Consider the following 25,868-nt stretch of genomic DNA (forward strand, 5'->3'; position numbering starts at 1 on the left):
AAGGCAGTAAATGAGGCTGAATTAACTGTTTCGCTGCCAGACTAGGCTCCACTGATAGCCAGGTGTAGCAGTGGTAAGGTGTTGTTGGAACTCTGCTCTTGAGACAGCTTTATGTCGGCCCTAACAGTTTGTGGGTTTTCAATGATATAGTGCAATTAATGTATTGTTTAGTGTTGTGTTGTGTAATGGCTTTGCTGGCATGCATCTAAAACATTTTTGGGGATTTTGCCCCACTAAGATTTAAATGCTAAAATCGCTACTGCCTTGTGTTTTAGGTTATTATCCTGCTGAAAGGTGAATGTATCTCCCAGTGTCTGGTGAAAAGTAGACAACCAGGTTTTCCTCTAAGGAACTCAGAAAAAAACAGGGTGGAATCATGATGTTAGTGATTTTCAGGTCGGAGCTCTAGAAAGAGGCAGAGTTCCCGACTTGGAATTCCGAGTTGGATGACCATTCAAAACGTATTTTCCCAATCTGAGCTCTTTTTTCCCCCCAGAGTTCCCAGTTGTCTTGAACTCACTGAAGTCTGAGATTTCCCAGTTCCGAGTTTCGAAAGCGGTAGAAGTCATGCTGGATTGACAGCATGGCCAATGTTGAATGTTTATCATTTTAAGCTTGGAAAAGATACCATTAAGCCCAGACTTGGACATCCACTCCCCTGAATAGAAGGCTTGTGATTGCTTTGCAATGCTTGCGGTTAGCCACTGATTCCTTCAAAACCACTCATTGTTGAATTTGCAGATTTCCAACTTGTGTAATGCACCGATACATTTTATCTATAATTTCTCTTTATGAGAAGGATTGAAAAGGATTTGCCAGTAGATTGTCGACTTGATTCATGATGATGACTGCTAGTTCGCTAGCTAAGATTTTGAAAGTATGATGTTGACATGATCAGTCAAATGAAAAGCCACTGTAGATATAACGTTATTTGACGTAATTTTATCTGTGGCCAATGACCTTGAGCCTTCTTGGATGGGCACTTCTAATGTAACTCTATGGCAGCACCCAGCGGTCTTCAAATTTCAAGCTCTCCCCGTAGGCTTTGTGGTGACGTAGTGTCCCCATGAGTGACAGAACACTGAGCCAATCACAGCGCAACTAGAGAACATTACCAACCTCTACACTCTGTATTTTCCACGTATTTGCCCCACCACCACAGAAAGCACTGAGCTAGCCTGAAACACCTCCATTTTGGTGCTGCCTTACTAAAGAAAGCAACAACTGGATGTGTAAGGTACTGTAGGTTTGATATATAGTCCTGAGAACCATGCCTCAGGACTACCTTGCCTGATGACTCCTTGCGGTCCCCAGTCCACCTGGCCGTGCTGCTGCTCCAGTTTCAACTGTTCTGCCTGCGACTATGGAACCCTGGCCTGTTCACCTGACGTGCTACCTGTCCCAGACCTGCTGTTTTCAACTCTAAAGAGACAGCAGGGGCGGTAGAGATACTCTTAATGATCGGCTATGAAAAGCACAACTGACATTTACTCCTGAGGTGCTGACCTGTTGCACCCTCAACAACCACTGTGATTATTATTATTTGACCCTGCTGGTCATCAATGAACATTTGAACATCTTGGCCATGTTCTGTTATAATCTCCACCCGGCACAGCCAGAAGAGGACTGGCCACCCCTCATAGCCTGGTTCCTCTCTAGGTTTCTTCCTGGGTTCTGGCCTTTCTAGGGAGTTTTTCCTAGCCACCGTGCTTCTAGACCTGCATTGCTTGCTGTTTGGGGTTTTAGGCTGGGTTTCTGTACAGCACTTTGAGATATCAGCTGATGTAAGAAGGGCTTTATAAATACATTTGATTTGATATAAAATACTAGGTCAATGAGAAACAAACTTAACAGACTCAAAACAAGAAAGCCATGCCTAAACTCAACTATACCCTTGTCAATTTAACAGGTTCATGTTGAGGCTGTCAATTGTGAGCAACACATTTACCACTGCATTCAGTCTGAAGGTAGCAAAAACAGTACACCACAAAAAGGTAACAGGCCGTGGTAAGCGTTTAAAGACTTCAATTGGAGTAGAGCGGCTGGCGGCAAAATGCAAGCAGTTTTGCAAGCGGCCCTGTTCGTGGTGCTCGCTCCCATGAGAGGCGAAGCTGGCTCGGAGCCCGAGGCACCAAAAGATGTCATTAGCTGAAGTCCTGAGCTGCCGCCGCTCATGGTTGACCAATGAGCAGAGTTCATCTTGTCAACCAATCAAACAATGTTTTAATGACAACTTTCAAGCTGACAACAACCTGGATCACTGGTCTCTACACATGGTAGGCAGATTTTCTCGTGGTTCAATTGCCGCTTACGACCGCCCATGTGTAAGCACCTTGAAACATGTTATTGAGTATAAATGTTATCAAATCAGGAGAATAATATGTTAATAAGCAGCATAGGGAAAATGGGTGAAGGTAGTGTGGGTTTATAAGATGGAGAGTTACAAAGTGTCAGAAGTTGAGGGACCACAGGGCATAAAAGGCATAGTGTGGAATAAGGGGTTAGCTAGAGATATGATTGGCTATGGAATAAACATAAAATGGGGTGCTAGTGTGCGTCTGCACCCCTTTTAGGTTGTTGTCACAAATATCCAGCCCATGTCCAGTCATTCTCGGGGTCATGTCATTCCATGTGTCAGCTGTAAGCATTCAAATCGTGGTCACCGTGTGTCTGTGAATCACAACATTATTAAAGGCGATGAGTGATCACAGCATTTCCACAAATTAAGCCATAGACAATACAACTTAAGCATCGAGGACTGCTTTTTGTTGACAACATGGTGCTTTACACAATATCTACTCTGTGTGAATGATGGAAGAATCTACCCCAGCTATAGGTCCATTTGAGTGTGTGTGGTCACTTATGTCTGCACATCAACCGGTACTGGGACCATTGGAGACATGGGATGCTTGCTCTCAAAGTGCTGCTTGAATGTCTTCGGGTCTGCATCTATAAAGGTTAAGTACAAAATGGAGGAAATCTGTGGCTTAGAATTGAATTCAAAGTTGACACAAATAATAAACTAAATAATACGATGCAACAAACTACTACACATATGAAAAACTGTACCACACAGGCCAGAACAATACCCTACACATGGAGAGGAAAAGGCACATACAGTACCAACCAATACTACTCACCCGACAGACAAGGCAGGTGTGAACCAGTGCTGCCTTGGCTGCAATCTTGTGTTTCACAGAAGCTCCTTTCTTCTTAGCAACCACCGCCTTGGCATCAGTCAACAAGTCCAACTTGAGAGTGGAGCATGCGTTATATATCAATACCATCAAAATGAATTGCCCTCATCCCACTGACATTATGGTCAATGGACTATGTTGATCAAGTGTTAGAGCTGGGCTGGGACAAAAGCCTTCAAACTCCGGCTCTTCAGGACTTCCTGCAATGACTGAACCAGACCAAAGAATAGTGTTCGAGGTTGAAATAATTGACCAAGTTGAGAGGTGATAAGACTCAGGCACACCCATTGGTTTTGGAATACAGACAGTGCAAATAAGGTTTGCAATTTGGCATCAATAACAGTAATGATTTATTTTTTTGCAATTTTTACCCCCTTTTTTGTGATTACGATCTTGTTTCATTGCTACAACTCCCCAACGGGCTCGGGAGAGGCGAAGTCAGCCTGCAGGCGCCTGGCCCGCCACAAGGAGTCGCTAGAGTGCGATGAGCCAAGTAAGGCCCCCCCCGGCCAAACCCTCCCCTTACCCAGACGATGCTGGGCCAATTGTGCACTGCCCTATGGTACTCCCGATCAAAGCCTGGGATCGAGCCCCTGCGATACAGTTCCTTAGATCGCTGCGCCACTCAGGATGCCCATGACAGTAATTCTACCGAAAAACAAAGTGAATACCAATTCATTTAAAATCCACCATAGCAGGTAGGACTAAATAAGGTTACATAACCTTAACTGCTAGGTCTGGGAATTGCCACACAATATTATATACTTACAGTGCATCCGGAAAGTATTCAGACCCCTTCAGTTTTTCAACATTTTGTTACGTTAGAGCCTTCTTGTAAAATTGATTAAAAAAAATAAATCCTGATCTACACAAAGATCAGAAGTGATTGGACCTTGCATCCACGACAGTGAGTGTGCTTGGCCGGTGAGCCAAGCACACTCTTTGAAAGGAGGGAGTAGTGTAACTCTGCCGCACGAGCATGCTTTTGCAGCACAGTCGATAGTGCTCCGGACCTGGGGCTCGAGACCTGCTCCCTGCCTGTTTCATTTTATATATATATATATGAGTGAGAGAGAGAGTGAGAGTGAGAGTGAGAGTGTGAGAGAGAGAGAGAGAAAGAGAAAATGAAATGTCACATTTACATAAGTATTCAGACCCTTTAATCAGTACTTCCTTGAACCACCTTTGGCAGCAATTACAGCCTTGAGTCTTCTTGTGTATGACGCTACAAGCTTGGCACACCTGTATTTCGCCCATTCTTCTCTGCAGATCCTCTCAAGCTCTGCCAGGTTGGATGGGGAGTGTTGCTGCACAGCTATTTTCAGGTCTCGCCAGAGATGTTCGATTGGGTCCGGGCTCTGGCTGGGCCATTCAAGGAAATTCAGAGACTTGTCCCGAAGCCATTTCTGTGTTTTATTGGCTGTGTGCATAGGGTCATTGTCCTGTTGGAAGGTGAACCTTTGCCCCAGTCTGAGGTCCTGAGCGCTCTGGAGCAGGTTTTCATCAAGGATCTGTATGTATGTACTTTGCTCTGTTCATCTTTGCCTTGATCCTGACTAGTCTCCCAGTCCCTGCTGCTGAAAAACATCTACACAGAATTATGCTGCCACCTCCATGCTTCACCGTAGTCAGGTTTCCTCCAGACATGGCGCTTGGCATTCAGGCCAAAGACTTCAATCTTGGTTTCATCAGACCAGATAATCTTGTTTCTCATGATCTAAGAGTCCTTTAGGTGCCTTTTGACAAACTCCAAGCGGGCTGTCGTGTGCCTTTTACTGAGGAGTGGCTTCCGTCTGGCCACTCTACCATAAAGGCCTGATTAATGGAGTCTGCCTTCCAGAAGGACAAGCATCTCCACAGAGGAACTCTGTAGCTCAGTCAGAGTGACCATCGGGTTCTTGGTCACCTCCCTGACAAAGCCCCTTCTCCCCTGATTGCTCAGTTTGGCTGGGCGGTCAGCTCTAGGAAGAGTCTTGGTGGTTCCAAAATGCTTCCATTTAAGAATGATGGAGGCCACTGTGTTCTTGGGGACCTTAAATGCTGCAGAAATGTTTGATTCAATGATCCAATATAGTGCTACATAACGTGTGGTACTAGGCATTCAATTTTCCCTTTTTTGTATCAGCAAGTATAATGGATTGTACAGTAGGTGGCGGCATTAACCTATAACATTTGTTTGCGGACCACCATGATACTGAAGAAGAAGAGAAGAGCTTCATTCATGAATTGTTGCTAAGGCGAAAGTGCATCATTCAACGCCTCCAGCCTAAACGAGGAGTGCAATCCGCCCATCCTATAACCACCCAATGAAATAATTACAGTGGCCCGTCACTAGGCAGTATAACGTGTGGCTGGCCAATTATCTTTTTCTTGGCCTAGAAGGGTGCAGGGAGCTGAAGCTAACCGAGTGGCAGCGATCGAGTCCCGGGGAAATCTGTCACGGAGTCACCGTGAAAAAGATCAACAGCCACAACATGCCGAATAAAACTAAAAAGGAAAAGGTAACGTACTGATCGCAACAATGCAAATATTCAGAGGAAGTAGACCGTATCTCGTAATTGTATTCTAATACGCCAACTAGATGTACTATTTATCGTAAGGCCTAGCAGAGCAGATGCATTTTCAGACTATGCAAAGACATCAACAGCCAACAACATATGTGATCGTATCACTGTTTACATTACCCTGTATATTAAATTCTTAAATTGATTTAATAACGATAGACAAGCCCATTAACATAGACGGTAAATCTTAACGTTATACCGTCTATTGACAAAGCTGTTTGCCGCCTGAGGGGATTTCGCGGATGTTTCGACGCTGCCCACATGCTCTGTCTAAACGCAAATACGCGACACAGTTAAAATACAAAATATCCACTTACTGTATACACAGTTTAGGAAAGTTGCACCCAGATGTATGTTGAGTAACACGGCATGTGGAATGGTCGCAATGGAATTTTGAGAGCGCAAGGTAAGGGGATGTCATAGCCGAGGTGGTGAGTGGAGAAAAAAAGTCAGGTGCAACTTTGCTAAACTGCACAGAATGTGTATCTTTTTAGTATTTTAAAGCTTCTTTCTCACTTATATGAATGTTAAATTCCAAAGATTTCCCAACCCGTATCGGATGTGAGGTGTACTTTAATTTAAATTCAGACAAAGTGTCGGGATTAACAGGGTTGTGATTGTAAAACAAATGTGATAACTATGTTTCCGTTACTGGGCGTTACAGGTTAGTTTATAGAAAACGGCGCAATAGATGTTTCAACTAACCTGCTCATGGCGATACTGTCTTGGTTTTCGATTCGGTGGAAATGTATCTGAAATGTGTCCAGTTGCAGGTGGTTCTACAAAAAAAACAGACAAAACTCAATGTTTCTTGCCATTTTAGCTACCGCACATTTAGGATTTTCCATCATCTTTGCAGGAACTAATATTTCTATGCGACGCGGCCACTTGTAGATGACAGTGCATCACACAGTGTGACCAAAGGGGTGTACTACCGTTGAGTTTTGTCTGGTTTTTGTAGAACCACCTGCAACTTGACGCGGACATTTTCTAAGATACAATTTTTCCCGAATCGAGAACGAAGACTCGCCAAGAGCAGGTAAATTGAAACATCCATGGCAGCTTTTTGTATAAGCTAACCTGTAACGATCAGTAATGCAAACATGGTTATCACATATGTGGCATACAATATGTAGCTATTCATGAGGGAGCCAGCTGTGATCAGAAGAAGCCTACCATCAGCTAAGAACACAATGAGGGCCGCCTGTAATCTGGGTATACCCTACTTCTTGAGAGCTACCGATAGACTAGCCTTATACAGCAACAATGCTTTTGAACTTTTACATTATTTATATTCTCAAATCTGTTGATGTCGTAAAATAATGTAGATTTTTAGAAATGGCGTATTGTTTAATAATGAATGTGTTGTGAGAATATGAACTGCAAACATGCACGAGCGTGAGCCTAGGCGGTTCTCACTGATAGTGAGTTAACTACATTCGTTAATTAATAAACGTACGATTATCAAGTTGGTAGTTACAAGTTAAATTTAGTCTCGTTCATAAGATACTACTACACTCTTGTCAAATAGCTTGCTGCAATGTTTTAAGATCGTCTCTCGCTTGTGCTTAATCGTTGCCTGACCAGACTGTAATTTCTGTCTTTTTCCACTAAGGGGGCATTTAAGTCTCGTTCCATACAGTCTGTCTTACAAATGCGGCAGTCAAGGCCGCAAGAATGCATTCCAACAGTTTTTTAAGGTAGCGCAATTATGGTAATTGTAGGCACCCTACCAACGGGACCTGTTTAACCACGGAAATTACATGTATGTGTAGTGTACAATAACTCTATAGAACAGAGGATGTGAGTTGAGTATGGTCCTACGACAATTGTGTTTGTTGTGAATATGGTAAGATGACTATGGCTTGTTGTCATTCACAGGAACCAACCAAATCTGCCAAAAGCAGCACTAAAAACAGCAATGCCACCAGTGGGAAAGACACAGGAACTGAAAATGCAGATGAGGTAAGATATCTTTGATTAACATGACAGATCTAAATGGTTGTTTGACAGTATTTATTTTTTCATTTGTAGCCTGCAGTTTATTTGTGAAGATGGATTTTTCAGATTTATTCATTTCTATCAACTTATAATTAGGGCTTATTTTGAGGTATTATAAACTGTCTATTTGGATCAGGGGCATATGCATGCTCCCAACGTAATTTTATTTGACACGCTATTGCCTGTTTCTTAATCGTGTTTATTTTCTTCAATGCTACATAGATAATATTGCATCAGTTTCCATATTTTTCCTTCATCTTGGTGAGGCCAACATAACAGAGAGGAGCTAAACATAATGTTAGGCCTTTGCATAATGCCACATGGCCGATGTCTGTTCGTCCATATAGGCCTGCTGATTGAGCTCCCAATTGAGTTCCTTTGGAACATTGTTAAGGGGGTCTATTTATTATGGCGCTTGTGTTGGATCCAGACTCCAGCCGTTTTATCAGGAAGGGAGCGACTGTCCTCTGTGGACAGACCTCTCTGTATGCAGCTGAGCTCTTTGCATAGAAAGCCATAGAGGCTGTGACTTGTCCCCTGTTTACGGCCCAATAAAGTGTCCTATCAAAGTAGAAGTTAGACCTTCCTATTTTACATTTTGTTTGATAAATCTAAATAAACATCCTTGAATCTCAACTAAAAGTCGACCGATTATGATTTTTCAATGCCGATACCGATTATTGGAGCACCCAAAAAAAGCCGATATCAATTAATTGGCCGATTTTATAAATAATAATAATATGTATTTATATATTTATTTGTAATTATGGCGATTACAACAATACTGAATGAACAATGAACACTTATTTTAACTTAATATAATACATAAATAAAATCAATTTAGTCTCAAATAAATAATGAAACGTGTTCAATTTGGTTTAAATAATGCAAAAACTCAGTGTTGGAGAAGAAGGTAAAAGTGCAATATGTGCCATGTAAAAAGGCTAACGTTTAAGTTCCTTGCTCAGAACATGAGAACCTATGAAAGCTAGTGGTTCCTTTTTAACATGAGTCTTCAATATTCCCAGTTAAGAAGTTTTAGGTTGTAGTTATTATAGGACTATTTCTCTCTATACCATTTGTATTGCATATACCTTTGACGATTGGATGTTCTTATAGGCACTATAGTATTGCCAGCCTAATCCCTGGAGTTGATAGGCTTGATGTCATAAACAGCGCTGTGCTTCAAGCATTGCGAAGAGCTGCTGGCAAACGGAGAAAAGTTCAGTTTGAATGACTGCTCTATCAAATATCAAATCATAGACTTAATTATAATAAACACACGGAAATACGAGTCTTAGGTCATTAATATGTTCAAATCCTATCCTTTCGAAAACAAAACGTTTATTCTTTCAGTGTAATACGGAACCGTTCCGTATTTTATCGAACGGGTGGAAACCCTAAGTCTAAATATTGCGGTTACATTGCAGAACCTTCAATGTTATGTCATAATTATGTAAAATTCTGGCAAATTAATGATGGTCTTTGTTAGGAAGAAATGGTCTTCACACAGTTCGCAACGAGCCAGGAGGCCCAACCTGCTGCATATACCCTGACTCTGCTTACACTGAACGCAAGATAAGTGACACAATTTCAGGCACTGCATTGATGCAACGCAGGACAAGCTAGTTAAACTCGTAATATCATCAACCATGTGTAGTTAACGAGTGATTATGTTAAGTTTTAATGCTAGCTAGTAACTTACCATGGCTCCTTGCTGCCTGCATTCGTGTAACAGGTGGTTAGCCTGCCAAGCAGTCTCCTCATGGATTGCTCTATAATCGGCCGTAATCGGCGTCCAAAAATGCCGATTACCGATTGTGAGAACTTGAAATCGTCCCTAATTAATCAGCCATTCCGATTAATCGGCCAACCTCTAATATTAACTCTTGTGTTGTTGTGGTTAGCCAACATGTTCTGAGATGGAAAAACTGTGCAGGAGAGGCTACCTCAGAATATAATTGATCTGATTGTTTATATCTGATTTGGTATAGCCAGATAAATAAGATCATTCATCTTTGTAGACAAACACTGACCTGTTTGCCTCTAAGTGTTTGAAATGGCCTTGCACTCAGTGTGCAAACGATCACTGTTGTGACAGCAGGTTTCTAGGATATAGTGCCCACAGATAACTCCTAGATAACAATGTAGGCACATGCTTTATGGCAACCTGGGTCCCCTACAGAAACAAATGTAGCTTTTAGTTTCAACTAGATACAGTGCCTTCGGAAAGTATTCAGACACCTTGACTTTTTCCACATTTTGTTACATTACAGCCTTATTCTAAAATGTATTTAAATAGTTTCCCCCCTCAATTTACATTCATCAATACCCCATAATGACTAAGCAAAAACAGGTTTATAGAAAATGTTGCACTTTTATTACATAAACAGAAATGACATTTACATAAATATTCAGACCCTTAACTCAGTACTTTGCATCTTTAGCAGCGACTACAGCATCTTCTTGGGTATGATGCTACAAGCTTGGCACATCTGCCACCACCATGCTTCACCGTAGGGATGGTGCCAGATTTCCTCCAGACGTGACGCTTGTCATTCAGGCCAAATAGTTTCATCTTGCTTTTATCAGACCAGAAAATCTTGTTTCTCATGGTCTGAGAGTCTTTAGGTGCCTTTTGGCAAACTCCAAGCGGGCTGTCGTGCCTTTTACTGTGGAGTGGCCACTCTACCATAAAGGCCTGATTGGTGGAGTGTTGCAGAGATTGTTGTCCTTCTGGAAGTTTCTCCCATCCACAGAGGAACTCTAGAGCGCTGTCTTGGTCACCTCTCTGACCAAGGCCCTACTCCACGAATTGCTCAGTTGGGCCGGGCGGCCATCTCTGGGAAAAGTCTTTATTGGTTCCAAACTTCTTCCATTTTAAGAATGATGGAGGCCACTGTGTTCTTGGGGACCTTCAATGCTGCAGAACTTTTTTTGTACCCTTCCCCAGATCTGTGCCTCGACACAATCCTGTCTCGGAGCTCTACTGACAATTCCTTTGACCTCATGGCTTGGTTTTTGCTCAGACATGCACTGTCAACTGTGGGACCTTATAGACAGGTGTGTGCCTTTCCAAATCATGTCCAATCAATTGAATTTACCGCAGGTGGACTCCAATGAAGTTGTTGAAACATCTCAAGGATGATCAATGGAAACAGGATGCACCTGAGCTCAATTTTTTTACTTATGTAAATAAGGTATTTGCTCAAATAAAATACAACTTTTTGCTTTGTCATTATAGGGTATTGTGTTTAGGATTTTTTTAAAATTCATTTAATCAATTTTAGAAGAAGGCTTTAACATAACAAAATATGGAAAAGTTAAGGGGTCTGAATACTTTCCGAAGGCACTGTGTATTACTTTGACCTTGCAGTGTTTTTTATTATATAATTCTTTCTCAGTGCAGTCCTAACACACCATATCATTTCAATCACTTTCTAAAGGCACCCCTTTTGATTAGAATGAAACCTTCCATACATGTTTGCCCATGGTAGAAGTGGTCAAAAAGTGACCTGAATGACAAAACATTCAGGACATAGAGGTGTTCAAAGTTGACCCATTTTGCATACCCCACCCTACCATGAGACCAGGGTTTCCATTATGAAAATATGGCACTGGACATTTGACCGGCAGCATTATAATTTACCAGACATTTAAAAAATGTACCGGACCCATATGTGTTGGGTGTGTAACCTGATTAGGGTGTCCACCCACACTGCTCAGAATGACAGATATCACATTTAGATTATGGTAATTCATCTTAACAGAACATGCAAGTCGAGAATGCAATGAAGTGTGTCCTTACCATGCACTTTGAAGTTGTTAGAATAATTGTCCACGATAAATGTTCCTCAGCCAACAAGATGAGTAACGAGCAGCATAATTCCTAACCTACGCATAGGTGGCGCGTGAGTTTCAAGTTAGGAGAAGCAAATTTTCACCATGAAAATGCACCTTTATAATAAAACATTCCATGCCTCATTGGATTTGCAGACTTATGTAAGATAGCCTACTACTCGTAATGTGATGAGTAGATTGGATGGTCATAATTTGAGTTATACGATTAGACTAATCGTAAAAAGGTCTTCATTGCTGAGCGCGTGTAGTGTCCTGGGCTGTAGGCTATATCCGATACGTTTCTTCTTTCTTTGCCTGGAAAAAAAAATATTTTGTACAATTCTACTACACTATGTGACTGGAGGCATAATACTTTTGAGTACGACAAATTACAAGTTAGCCTACTCTGTTGACACTGACAAACAGAGCTATAAAAACAATGCTGTCCATATAATAGGTCTACTAGAAGGGGACCCACAAATAGAATGACAACTGGAGGAAGAAATTATTGTCCCAAAACAAACTTTTATGTGGCACTGACCCAAAGATGAAGAGTGAATGTGCGCACTCACCGGGGATTTGGCCAATGCTTTCCGCTGGTACCAGTAAGATGGGCTATAAGCCCAATTTTAAGTTGAGAATTTTGACAACTAAAAGACAGCTTTGTATTTTCGTTGTCTTCCCTTTACAATAGCCATTTGCTTTCCAAACTATGTCTTCCAGCAATTTAAATTAGAAATATTGCGATATGCCTGACTGGGCCGCTCTACTTTTCACTGACAGTTCCAGCTAGGGCTGTTACGGGGACCATATTACCGCCACACTGGTAGTCACAAGTCATGACGGCAGTCAAATTCCCTGTGACTGTTTAGTCATGGTAATTAGGCTTCTCCAAGCTCTGCTGCTGCTGCTGGTCATTAGTAGCCTACCAAACTTGCTAACTGCCTGGTACTCAGCACTCTATTGTTCCTCTAATCACCCTGACATCAACGCAAATGTATTCAAAAATCTAATCATACACTTCATGAGAGCCCAGGAGCTTATGTTGCACAACATTTCTATAGGCTATGTGCTACTCATTCACTCAGCCTACTGAGTCTACTAGTCTCACTCACACAGAACTCCCCTACGCCTTGACCTCTTTCTCCCCTCTCTCCAGATGACGTCTTACGACTAGTGAGGTTCGGCCGCCCGAAAAGCTGCCCACTTGAACCCATCTTCTCCGGACCATCTCGGGAGACCTTGTCCCATTCCTCACTTCCCTCATCAACTCCTCCCTGGCCACTGCCTGCTTCCCTTCTGACTTCAAGATGGCCTGAGTTGCTTCCCTCTGCAAGAAACCAACACTCGATTCATCTGACATCAAAAACGATAGACCTGTATCCCTTCTTTCTTTTCTTTCCAAAACACATGAGATTGCTGTCTCTTCACTTTCTTATCGTCTCCCTCAAAACAAACTTCATGACCCTAACCAGTCAGGCTTCAAAGATGGGTCACTCAACCGAGACTGCTCTTCTCTGTGTCACAGAGGCTCTCAGCGCTGCCAAAGCTGACTGTCTCTCCTCTGTTCTCATCCTCCTAGATCGATCTGCTGCCTTCGACACCGTGACCCGTCAGATCTTCCTCTCCACCCTCTCAGGGCTGGGTGTCTCAGGCTCTGCACACTCTTGGATTGCATCCTACCTGGCAGGCCGCTCCTACCAGGTGACGTGGAGAGGATCTGTGTCTGCACCACATACTCACTACAGGTGTCCCCCAGGGCTCGGTTCTAGGCCCTCTCATCTTCTCTCTATACACCAGGTCTCTCGGCTCCGTCTTATCCTCACATGGTCTCTATTATCATGCTATGCGGATGACACTCAACTACTTTTCTCCTTCCCCCCCTTCTGACACCCAGGTGGAAATACGCATCTCTGCGCGCCTGGCAGATATCGCAACGTGGATGTCGGCCCACCACCTCAAGCTCAACCTCGACAAGACTGAACGACTCTTCCTCCTGGGGAAGGCCTGCCCGCTCAAAGGCCTCTCCAGCACGTTTGACAACTCCGCAGTGTCTCCCTCCCAGAGCGCAAATAACCTTTGCGTGACCTTGGACAACACCCTGACATTCTCTACAAACATCAAAGCAGTGACCCGCTCCTGCAGGTTCATGCTCTACCCATTCAGCATCGTTCACACCCGCTTAAGCCTTAGCCCCACCCATCACTTTGTGGATTCACAGTGTAGTAAACAACCAAAGATTTCAAGACTGAAAGTTGTAGTAAAAATACACTTTGTCTAGTCCTTGGCCATTATCCTAATCTGACTTTGGTGCAGGTAATGTTGTTCTTCACATTACCGTCTCTCGTAAACACATGCAACATCAAATAAAATCTAGGTTTATTTGTCACATGTGCAGGATACAGAAGCTTTAAACGGTACAGTGAAATGGTTACTTGCATAGTGGAGTCTTTTGTTAGGATATGTACAGTTGAAGTCGGAATTTACATACACTCAGGTTGGAGTCATTAAATCTCGTTTTTCATCCACTCCACAAATTTCTAGTTAACAATCTATAGTTTTGGCAAGTCGGTTTGGACATCTACTTTGTGCATGACACAGGTAATTTTCCCAACAATTGTTTACAGACTTGTTTACAGATTATTACAGATGCTTTAATTTCTAATTCACTGTATCAAAATCCCAGTGGGTCAGAAGTTTACATCTACTAAATTGACTGGGACTTTAAACAGCTTGGAAAATTCCAGAAAATTATGTCATGGCTTTAGAAGCTTCTGATAGGCTAATTGACATCATTTGAGTCAATTGGAGGTCTATTTGTGGATGTATTTCAAGGCCTACCTTCAAACTTCGTGCCTCTTTCCTTGACAACATGGGGAAATCAAAAGAAATCAGCCAAGACCTCAGAAAAAAAATTGTAGACCTCCACAAGTCTTGTTCATCCTTGGGAGCAATTTACAAATGCCTCAAGGTACCACATTCATCTGTACAAATAATAGTACGCAAGTCTAAACACCATGGGACCACGCAGCTGTCATACTGTTCAGGAAGGAGACGCATTCTGTCTCTTAGAGATGAACGTACGTTGGTGCAAAAAGTGAAAATCAATCCCAGAACAGCAAAGGACCTTGTGAAGATGCTGGAAGAAACGGGTACAAAAGTATCTATATCCACAGTAAAACGAGTCCTATATAGACATAACCTGAAAGGCCGCTCAGCAAGGAAGAAGCCACTGCTCCTAAGCCGCCATAAAAAGCCAGACTACGGTTTGCAACTGCACATGGGGACAAATATTGTACTTTTTGGAGAAATGTCCTCTGGTCTGATGAAACAAAAATAGAACTGTTTGGCCATAATGACCATCTTTATGTTTAGAGAAAAAGGGGGAGGCTTGCAAGCCGAAGAACACCATCCCAACCGTGAAGCATGGGGGTGGCAGCATCATGTTGTGGGGTTGCTTTGCTGCAGGAGGGACTGGTGGACTTCTCAAAATAGATGAAATCATGAGGTAGGAAAAGTATGTGGATATATTGAAGCAACATCTCAAGACATCAGTCAGGAAGTTATATCTTGGTCGCAAATGGGTCTTCCAAATGGACATTGACCCCAAGCATACTTACAAAGTTGTGGCAAAATGGCAACCAAGTGAAGGTATTAGAGTGGCCATCACAAAGCCCTGACCTCAGTCCTATAGACAATTTGTGGGCAGCAATGAAAAAATGTGTGCGAGCAAGAAGGCCTATAATCCTGACTCAGTTACAACAGCTCTGTCAGAAGGAATGAGCCAAAATGATTATTATTGTGGAAGGCTACCCAAAACATTTGACCCAAGTTTAAACAATTTAAAGCCAATGCTACCAAATACAAATTGAGTGCATGCAAACTTCTGACCCACTGGGAATGTGATGAAAGAAATAAAAGCTTAAATAAATAATTCTCTCTACTATTATTCTGACATTTCACATTCTTAAAATAAAATGGTGATCCTAACTGACCTAAGACGGAATTTTTACTCAGATTAAATGCCAGAAATTGTGAAAAACTGAGTTCAAATGTATTTGGCTAAGGTGTATGTAAACTTCCGACTTCAACTGTAGCTAGCTAGCTGACAATGAACCATAATCCCAACTCTAATGCTGAGTCAAAACAACTGGGAATTAGAAAAAAAACTAGCTCCAACTGGGGAAAAGCGCTTTGAACGGTCATCCAACTCGGAATTCCAACTTTGGGATCTCGGACCTCTTTCTAGAGCTCCAACTTTCCGACCTGAAGAAATCTGACGTCATGATTTGACCTCGTATATTTCAGAGTTCCCAGTGGTTTTGAACGCGGCAAAACTACCATGCATAAATCTGCAGGTAGCTAAAGCTAACCAACTAGTTTCAATGTTAGCTTGCTAGCTAACATTAGGCTATAACTAGTAATGAAAAGGGCTTTCTGAGATGCAAATAATATTACTACACAGATCATACACGTAAAGTTAGTGAGCTCGCTAACAGTGCACTTTCGTTTTCAATGAAAGTGATTGACTAAATTAGAAATCTGAAAATGTAGCGAGACTCTTACCCGTGGATGAATGTTTCTCTCCCTCTGACCTGGATGCCATGGTTTCCCTTAGTTTGAAGATGTATGAAACACCTGTCTCCGGATTACAACATCCTTATTTCTGTGTTCTCTTTTTGGACTCTCTGCATTTGGCAGTCATTTCTCTGCTTCCACCAGGAATTCCACTGATTTCAAACCTCGATCGACTTCTTCCGTGACAACGACACCATTTCTTCCCCACCATTGTCATCAGAAGACTCTACAATGTCTGGTTCAATTAAAATGTATTTCCCTAAATCAAGGATTTTTTTTCATTGTCTGATTTCATTTTCAAAGTCAGCATGACACAATCATCCTCCAGAAAGTAGTCCATCACAACTTTTTTCGAATGAGCTTTGTCGAAGTGCTATTAAGGCAGCAATGTTGAGAGCAGTAACAAAACTTTTTTTTCAGGTCTTCATGATATCTTTAAAAATAAATTCTGCGGTAGACAGGATTATGCACATACAGTGGGGCAAAACAAGTATTTAGTCAGCCACCAATTGTGCAAGTTCTCCCACTTAAAAAGATGAGAGGCCTGTAATTTTCATCATAGGTACACTTCATCTATGACAGACAAAATGAGAAAAAAAAATCCAGAAAATCACATTGTAGGGTCTTTAATGAATGTATTTGCAAATTATGGTGGAAAATAAGTATATGGTCACCTACAAACAAGCAAGATTTCTGGCTCTCAGACCTGTAACTTCTTTAAGAGGCTCCTCTGTCCTCCACTCGTTACCTGTATTAATGGCACCTGTTTGAACTTATCAGTATAAAAGACACCTGTCCACAACCTCAAACAGTCACACTCCAAACTCCACTATGGCCAAGACCAAAGAGATGTCAAAGGACACCAGAAACAAAATTGTAGACCTGCACCAGGCTGGGAAGACTGAATCTGCAATAGGTAAGCAGCTTGGTTTGAAGAAATCAACTGTGGGAGCAATTATTAGGAAATGGAAGACATACAAGACCACTGATAATCTCCCTCGATCTGGGGCTCCACGCAAGATCTCACCCCGTGGGGTCAAAATGATCACAAGAACGGTGAGCAAAAATCCCAGAACCACACGGGGGGACCTAGTGAATGACCTGCAGAGAGCTGGGACCAAAGTAACAAAGCCTACCATCAGTAACACACTACGCCGCCAGGGACTCAAATCCTGCAGTGCCAGACGTGTCCAGGCCTGTCTGAAGTTTGCTAGAGAGCATTTGGATGACCCAGAAGAAGATTGGGAGAATGTCATATGGTCCGATGAAACCAAAATATAACTTTTTGGTAAAAACTCAACTCGTCGTGTTTGGAGGACAAAGAATGCTGAGTTGTATCCAAAGAACACCATACCTACTGTGAAGCATGGGGGTGGAAACATCATGCTTTGGGGCTGTTTTTCTGCAAAGGGACCAGGACGAATGATCCGTGTAAAGGAAAGAATGAATGGGGCCATGTATCGTGAGATTTTGAGTGAAAACCTCCTTCCATCAGCAAGGGCATTGAAGATGAAACGTGGCTGGGTCTTTCAGCATGACAATGATCCCAAACACACCGCCCGGGCAACGAAGGAGTGGCTTCGTAAGAAGCATTTCAAGGTCCTGGAGTGGCCTAGCCAGTCTCCAGATTTCAACCCCATAGAAAATCTTTGGAGGGAGTTGAAAGTCCGTGTTGCCCAGCAACAGCCCCAAAACATCACTGCTCTAGAGGAGATCTTTATTTTATTTTACCTTTATTTAACTAGGCAAGTCAGTTAAGAACAAATTCTTATTTTCAATGACGGCCTAGGAACAGTGGGTTAACTGCCTGTTCAGGGGCAGAACGATAGATTTGTACCTTGTCAGCTCAGGGATTTGAACTTGCAACCTTCCGGTTACTAGCCAAACGCTCTAACCACTAGGCTACCCTGCCGCCCCATGGATGGAGGAATGGGCCAAAATACCAGCACAGTGTGTGAAAACATTGTGAAGAGACTTACAGAAAACATTTGACCTCTGTCATTGCCAACAAAGGGTATATAACAAAGTATTGAGAAACTTTTGTTATTGACCAAATACTTATTTTCCACCATAATTTGCAAATAAATTCATTAAAAATCCTACAATGTGATTTTCTGGATTTTTTTTCTCATTTCGTCTGTCATAGTTGAAGTGTACCTATGATGAAAATTACAGGCCTCTCTCATCTTTTTAAGTGGGAGAACTTGCACAATTGGTGGCTGACTAAATACTTTTTTGCCCCACTGTATACTGAGCAGCTCATGTTATACACAGAAGCATGTTACAAGGCAGTCTGAAATTAATCTGTCAGCATGTCCAACCCCTCCATGTATTTTTCTGTGGCTAAACCTACTAGGCTCGTAATTTAACCATTTGGATTTGTATTTTCATATGGCATACAAGTTTGTTATTAAGGCACATGAAAGTCAACATTTTCCAGAAGGCATTTCTGCTAAAAGCACATTTTGATTTGAAAAAGAAAAACATTCAAATGAAACAGGTCACATACAGTATCAGTCAAAAGTTTGGACACCTACTTATTCCAGGGTTTACTTTAAAACAATTTTCTGCATTGTAGAATAATAGTGAAGACATCAAAACGATCAAATAACACACATGGAGTTATGTAGTAACCAAAAGTGTTAAACTAATCAAAATATATTTGAGATTCTTCAAAGTAGCCACCCTTTGCCTTGACAGCTTTGCACACTCTTGGCATTCTCTGAACAAGCTTCATGAGGTAGTCACCTGGAATGCATTTCAATTAACAGGTGTGTCTTGTTCATTTGTGTAATTTATTTCCTTTTTAATGCAGTTGAGCCAGTCAGTTGTGTTGTGACAAGGTATGGGTGGTATACAGAAGATAGCCCTATTTGGTAAAAGACCCAAGTCCATATTATGGCAAGAACAGCTAAAATAAGCAAAGAGAAACGATAGTCCATCAATACTTTAAGACATGAAGATCAGTCCACTTTTAACGTTTCTTCAATTGCAGTCGCAAAAACCATGAACCGCTATGATGAAACTGGCTCTCATGAGGACCGCTACAGGAAAGGAAGACCCAGAGTTACCTCTGCTGCAGAGGAGAAGTTAATTAGAGATACCAGCCTCAGATTGCAGCCCAAATAAGTGCTTCACAGAGTTCAAGAAACAGACACATCTCAACCTCAACTGTTCAGAGGAGACTGTGTGAATCAGCCGTTCACGGTTGGATTGCGGCAAAGAAACCACTACTAAAGGACACCAATAAGAAGAAGAAACTTACTTTGGCCAAGAAACACGAGCAATAGACATTAGACCGGAGGAAACTTGTCCTTTGGTCTGAAGAGTCCAAATTTGAGCTTTTTTTTGTTCCAATCACTGTGTCTTTGTGAGATGCAGAGTAGGTGAACGGATGATCTAAGGAATGTGTGGTTCCCACTGAAGCATGGAGGAGGTGGTGAGGGGGTGCTTTGCTGGTGACACTGTCTGATTTATTTAGAATTCAAGGCACCCTTACTAGCATGGCTACCACAGCATTCTGCAGCGATACGCCATCCCATCTGGTTTGGGCTTAGTGGGACTAACATTTGTTTTTCAATAGGACAATGACCTAAAACACACCTCCAGGCTGTGTTACCAAGAAGGAGAGTGATGGAGTGCTGCATCAGATGACCTGGCCTCCACAATCACCCTACCTCAACCCAATTGAGATGTTTAGATAGTTGATGACATTAAAATAAACATTCTCAAGAAATCATAGAATAGTTTGACAAACCTGTTTGTAAGATTTCAAATGATATCAAACTCAACCATTTGATCTTTTTCAGTGATTTTAAGACATGGGCATCTCATGGTAGGATGCGGTATACAATATGGGTACACTTTGATCACTTATCTCCTGAATGTTTTGTCATTCAATTCCAAAAAGTCACCTTCTGACCACTTCCACAATGGGAAAACATGTATGAAAGGTTTCGTTCAAATCAAAAGGGGTGCAGTCAGAAAGTGATTGGAATCATATAGGATGACCCACACCCAATTGAACTATTCAATGTCCTGATTCAACAAATCCAGGGCTTTATAATTAGTTGATAAGTTGAATCATGTGTTTGTGCTCACATTTTTCTTCTAAACGAGCACTAACTTGGGTCGGCAGGAAAAGGGTTGAAAAACACGGCTGTATACTATAAACAAGTATTGTATCACCATGTCCTGGAACTTTACACCTCATTAACATTGGCTAGACACTGGATACACTCCATTAGTTCCTGTGGTTTGTTAACCTCTCGTATAAGCGTGTGTACCTTAACAAACGATAGTGTTTGTGCTTTCAAAACATCCCACAGTCCAGAGAACGGTATTGATGACAGGAAACTCAGGGCGCTTAGGGCTTGACTTTGCGTGGGGTGAAAGGCTATTGATTGGGTTTATTTTGAGATCGGCTCAGTCATGCAAACCCGCCTATTCAGGCCATCTATGGCATGCCTTGGGCAAGCGCCAACCTGTGTCTGATGGGAATGGTCCATAACATACAACAATCACTACCCAGGTTTTCAAAAACATGCCCAGATGTGTGAATGCACTGCATGCAGACTTTGCACTCTCAAACATATACAGTATGCAATGATAAAGGCTGGGACATTTGTTTTAGGAGGCAACCTTTTTCCATTTCCTTTCTGTCTGCATCGTTGATCTTGATAGGCGCATGCCATAGTGAAAACGTATTCAGTATCTCCACCTGTCAAAAGGTAATGTGAGTAAGGAGCTGAGGAAAAGGATGCCATGTTGGAGTATTGGAAGACAGACCCAGATACCATTATTGTTGTATTTGCTGTTTAGAATGTGTGTACATGTCTGTCTGGTCATGATAGAGATAAATCAATAGATGTAGGCCTAAATGAAACCATGCACAGTTGTAATTTAAAACGTATAAATCCAGCTCAATTACCATACTTGATGTTGGCAGGCCAATATATAACATGTGTTGCTCAGTTGGATAGGTATTTTACACTGTCTTGAGTATGGAAAAACTCCCCTTTGATGGTTGTTGTTATTCACTTCTGGATTGATCCGTTCCCATGGTCTCGTAAGAAGGGGGAAGCCGTTTCAGAAGCTACTCAATAGTACAGATCCCTTTACTGTACTTCAATGAGAGTACTGCAGTTGCTTGAGTAATGTTACCTGCACCTTTTTATAGTACATTAACTCTTTCTTTTTTCTTTTTTTTTTACCCAGACCTATCGAATGGAGTGTCATTTGACTCAACTATTGAGACCGCTTTTACCTTCAACATGGGACCTTTTTGAAACTGAATGTGTTTCTATTTCAACAGGATAATACAGTGAATTTATTCAATGGAATTACCTTTTTAAGCGTAGAGGTAACTTCCTCAGGGAGTCCCTCCTGGTCTCAACTAGACAGGAAATGCCCCTGTAAGTCTGAGCCTGATGGCAGAGGGAGAGTGTTTAACGCTCATGGCACGACCACTGGGCAGGCTTAGCAAGGATGTAAGGGATGGAGAACTGGCCTTTATGAGAACAGGGGCCTTGCAAGTGGTTTGTAAAGCCTAGAGACTTACAGTTTAACCTCCACATTAGAGGTCGACAGATTTAAGGATTTTTTCAACGCCGATACCGATTTATTGGATGACACAAAAAAAAAGCTCATGCCGATTTAAAAAAAAAAAAATATATATTTATTTATTTATTTGTAATAATGACAATTACAACAATACTGAATGAACACTTATTTTAACTTAATATAATACATCAATAAAATAAATTTAGCCTCAAATAAATAATGAAACATGTTCAATTTGGTTTAAATCATGCAAAAACCAAGTGTTGGAAAAGAAAGTAAAAGTGCAATATGTGCCATGTAAGAAAGCTAACGTTTAAGTTCCTTGCTCAGAACATGAGAACATATGAAAGCTGGTGGTTCCTTTTAACATGAATCTTCAATATTCCCAGGTAAGAAGTTTTAGGTTGTAGTTATTATAGGAATTATAGGACTATTTTCCTCTATACCATTTGTATTTCATGAACCTTTGACTATTGGATGTTCTTGTAGGCACTTTAGTATTGCCAGTGTAACAGTATAGCTTCTGTCCCTCTCCTCGCTCCTACCTGAGCTCGAACCAGGAACACATCGACAACATCCACCCTCGAAGCAGCATTACCCATGCAGAGCAAGGGGAACTACCACTCCAAGTCTCCGAGCGAGTGACGTTTGAAACTCTATTAGCGCACATCCCGCTAACTAGCTAGCCATTTCACATCGGTTAAACCAGCCTAATCTCGGAAGTTGATAGGCTTGAAGTCATAAACAGCGCAATGCTTGAAGCACAACAAAAAGCTGCTGGCAAAACGCACGAAAGTGCTGTTTGAATGAATGCTTACGAGCCTGCTGCTGCCTACCACCGCTCAGTCAGACTGCTCTATCAAATCATATAACTAAGTCTAACATAATAACACACAGAAATACAAGCCTTAGGTCATTAATATGGTAGAATCCGGAAACTATCATCTCGAAAATAAGACGTTTATTCTTTCAGTGAAATACGGAACCGTTACAATTTTATCTAACGGGGGGCATCCATAAGTCTAAATATTCCTTTTACATTGCACAACCTTCAATGTTATGTCATAATTACGTACAATTCTGGCAAATTAGGGTGCCCAAACTGTTTCATATACACTGACTCTGCGTGCAATGAACGCAAGAGAAGTGACACAATTTCACCTGGTTAATATTGCCTGTTAACCTGGATTTCTTTTAGCTAAATATGCAGGTTTAAAAATATGTACTTCTGTGTATTGATTTTAAGAAAGGCATTGATGTTTATGGTTAGGTACACATTGGAGCAACGATACACACCACAACGATTATATGCAACGCAGGACACGCTCGATAAACTAGTAATATCATCAACCATGTGTAGTTAACTAGTGATTATGATAGATTGTTTTTTATAAGATACTTTTAATGCTAGCTAGCTACTTACCTTGGCTTACTGCATTCGCGTAACAGGCAGTCTCCCCGTGGAGTGTAATGTAATCAGGTGGTTAGAGCGTTGGACTAGTTAACTGTAAGGTTGCAAGAGTGAATCCCCCGAGCTGACGAGGTAAAAATCTGCCGTTCTGCCCCTGGACGAGGCAGTTAACCCACCTTTCCTAGGCCGTCATTGAAAATAAGAATGTGTTCTTAACTGACTTGCCTAGTTATAAAGATTAAATAAAGGTGTAAAATAAATAAATAATAATAATATTTAAAAAATGTATCTGCCAAATCGGTGTCCAAAAATACCGATTTCCGATTGTTATGAAAACTTGAAATCGGCCCTAATTAATCGGCCATTCCGATTTAATCGGTTGACCTCAACTCCACATACCTGTTTTAATATTACAAAGGAGCTACTGATGTTACTCCTGAATGGAGCCCTTTACAAGAGCACCTGCATATCCAATGGCAAGCTTGTCTAAGAATGATATGCGAATACAGAATTTTAGGTTAGCATAGAAATACAATTTTTAAGACGCATTATCAGGGCCTAAAATCCCAAGATTGTGTTAAAATCAGGGTTAAAAGTAACACCTGTTACCAGCCAAATGCGGGTATATTTTGGGTAAGATGTCTATTTTTACCAGCCACGTTGGCGGGTGGTCAGGGATCCACAGCGTGAGCATTTCACTTGCATTTGTTAATTTAAAAAAAAAGTCAAGTCTATTTTACATGTTATAGTAAAATAAATGCGTCAGTTGCTGTTTTCAAAGTATTTTTTTGCCACTGTGCGATTAATTTACCAGCTATGAAGGGAAAAGTCAAAACTACGAATCCTATATAGCCTATTCCACTTCGCGCTGCAACACTGCCTGCCTGGGGGTGAGAGTGAAATATTCATTTTTAGTAGCGCTGCCCACTCCACAGGCATAAATAAATTGTCTAATTTACTTAAAAAAACGAAAGTCTACTGAAGTGTGACTTTGTCCTTGTGTTTCTTGGCATTGTTTTGTTCACAAGCTAGGTTGGTTTTCTATGTTTGAGTTTCAACTGATAGGGAAGAGAAGACAATGCAGATGTCAATGTCAGACTCAATAGCGCAGGCACACACATGACTACATTCGCGCTACCATGGTTACCTCCTGCCCTTTAAAGGGGCAGGTTAATGTTTTTGTCTTGTCTGTGACGTTTAGGTTAAACGACTCAGGGTCACCCCATGTGATGGACCCACAACATTATTGAGTTTTTAAAACTACAGCCAATACAATTTCCCCTAAAATACTTATTGTTGACATATCAATTACAAGCAATATAGACAGCATACATGGTTAATATTTGCGTTTACCTCTGCTAGATCACATTTATCAATAAAAGCTCTGTGATTTTTGTAAACAAATCAATTAAAATCAAGACATGGGTGGAATAAATCATGTTTATTTTGAAAAAATATAAATGATACAAGGTTTTCATCACTATTGATGTTTATTGCTTTGAACTGAACATTGGAATAACACATTTTACATACAGTATTTTATGGAAATGGTCAATGAGCCTCATTAAACACACATTAAGGCTGTTCTACACACATTTTTTTTGTTTTTACTGTGGGTGTGTTGCAAATGTATTTCTTGCACTTGATGCGTGTGTACTGTGTCTTCCTGTCCTTGAGTCCACACACATCGCAGCGCTTCTTCCTGCTGCTAGCGGCTCAATCTAGAACGATGAAAACGTTTTGTTCAGGGATTTTACTCATCCTACTCACTCACATGCATAGTTACAGCAGGCCAAGGTAGGATACTCAGACACGCATGTAACAACATCACTTCCTAAATTGGAGTTGTTGGTTCTGTGGGTCAGGCAGATGGGACACCAGCATCCTCCTGAATCCTCCTCACAATGGCTGCAGAAGCTGAGGTCCTTGGGATATGTTACCTCCCCTGTATTTGAGGTCTTACCGAAGCCTTGCCCAGCTCCTCGAGAAAGAGCCGTCTCCTCCGGAGCTTCCCTCTGTCCCAATCTGGGTTCAACGCCATCCAGATGACAAACACATTGTACACCGAGATGTTGAAGAATATAACAAGTGGCCAGAGTAAGGTTCTTCTTTTGTAGCTGTAGCCAGTCACCAGCTTGTCAGAATTGTCCACCCCTCCTTTTGTGGCATTGTAATCCATTATGATATCTGGTTTTTGATGTTCCTGGCTACAGATTCTCCCATCTCTATACAGCGTACTCATGAGTACCACATTTTTGCCTTTCTTTGTCACGTAGGACACTAGGGACGTGTTCGGCCGTGAACAGAAACTTGGAGTAATTAATAAGCCTGTTCCGTGTATTCAACAGCTCTGGCTTGTTTTTTAGTTATGTTTCTTCCATCATCAGCTTCCTCTTGAGGAGCTCCTCTCCCAGCTTGCGCAAAGTAAAAACATTTTATTTTTATTGCATGTGATGTTATGGCCACAGAGTCCCTGTGTCACGTCCAAGACAACCAGCATCCCTTGGTTCTTCTCAGGGGCTCCTCCATCTGGCTTCCCTGTATAGACTTGCAAGTTCCACGCATATGATGAAGCAGCATCACAGGCAGCCCAGATCTTGATCCCATATTTTGTGGGTTTAGATGGTATGTACTGCCTGAAGGGGCAGCAGCCCCTAAATAGCATAAGCTGTTCATCAACAGTAACGTTGGACCCAAGGTTGTAAAACAGGAGGT

The 25,868-nt window shown here is 41.6% G+C and overlaps 1 protein-coding gene and 1 long non-coding RNA gene across 2 annotated transcripts in view; one reads left to right on the forward strand and one right to left on the reverse strand.

Moving 5' to 3' along the window:
- Positions 1-1,174: 1,174 nt before the first annotated feature.
- LOC115112706 (uncharacterized) lies at positions 1,175-5,472 on the reverse strand. The gene is made up of 3 exons (XR_003861003.2): positions 3,141-5,472; positions 2,826-2,949; positions 1,175-2,670 (listed from the first exon to the last, which is right to left on the reverse strand). It is a non-coding gene; the product is annotated as an uncharacterized LOC115112706 (long non-coding RNA).
- A 96-nt stretch (positions 5,473-5,568) lies between these two features.
- The window catches only part of LOC115113305 (serine/threonine-protein phosphatase 2A 56 kDa regulatory subunit delta isoform-like), a 59,460-nt gene continuing 39,160 nt past the window's right edge, over positions 5,569-25,868 (forward strand). Inside the window, exons 1-2 of the mRNA XM_029640820.2 lie at positions 5,569-5,698; positions 7,643-7,726. Coding sequence (XP_029496680.1) covers positions 5,672-5,698; positions 7,643-7,726 — 111 coding nt within the window. The 5' untranslated portion in view covers positions 5,569-5,671. The remainder of the gene's footprint in view (positions 5,699-7,642; positions 7,727-25,868) is intronic.

The sequence above is a fragment of the Oncorhynchus nerka genome, linkage group LG28, assembly GCF_034236695.1.
Source record: "Oncorhynchus nerka isolate Pitt River linkage group LG28, Oner_Uvic_2.0, whole genome shotgun sequence".
NCBI classification, from domain to species: domain Eukaryota; kingdom Metazoa; phylum Chordata; class Actinopteri; order Salmoniformes; family Salmonidae; genus Oncorhynchus; species Oncorhynchus nerka.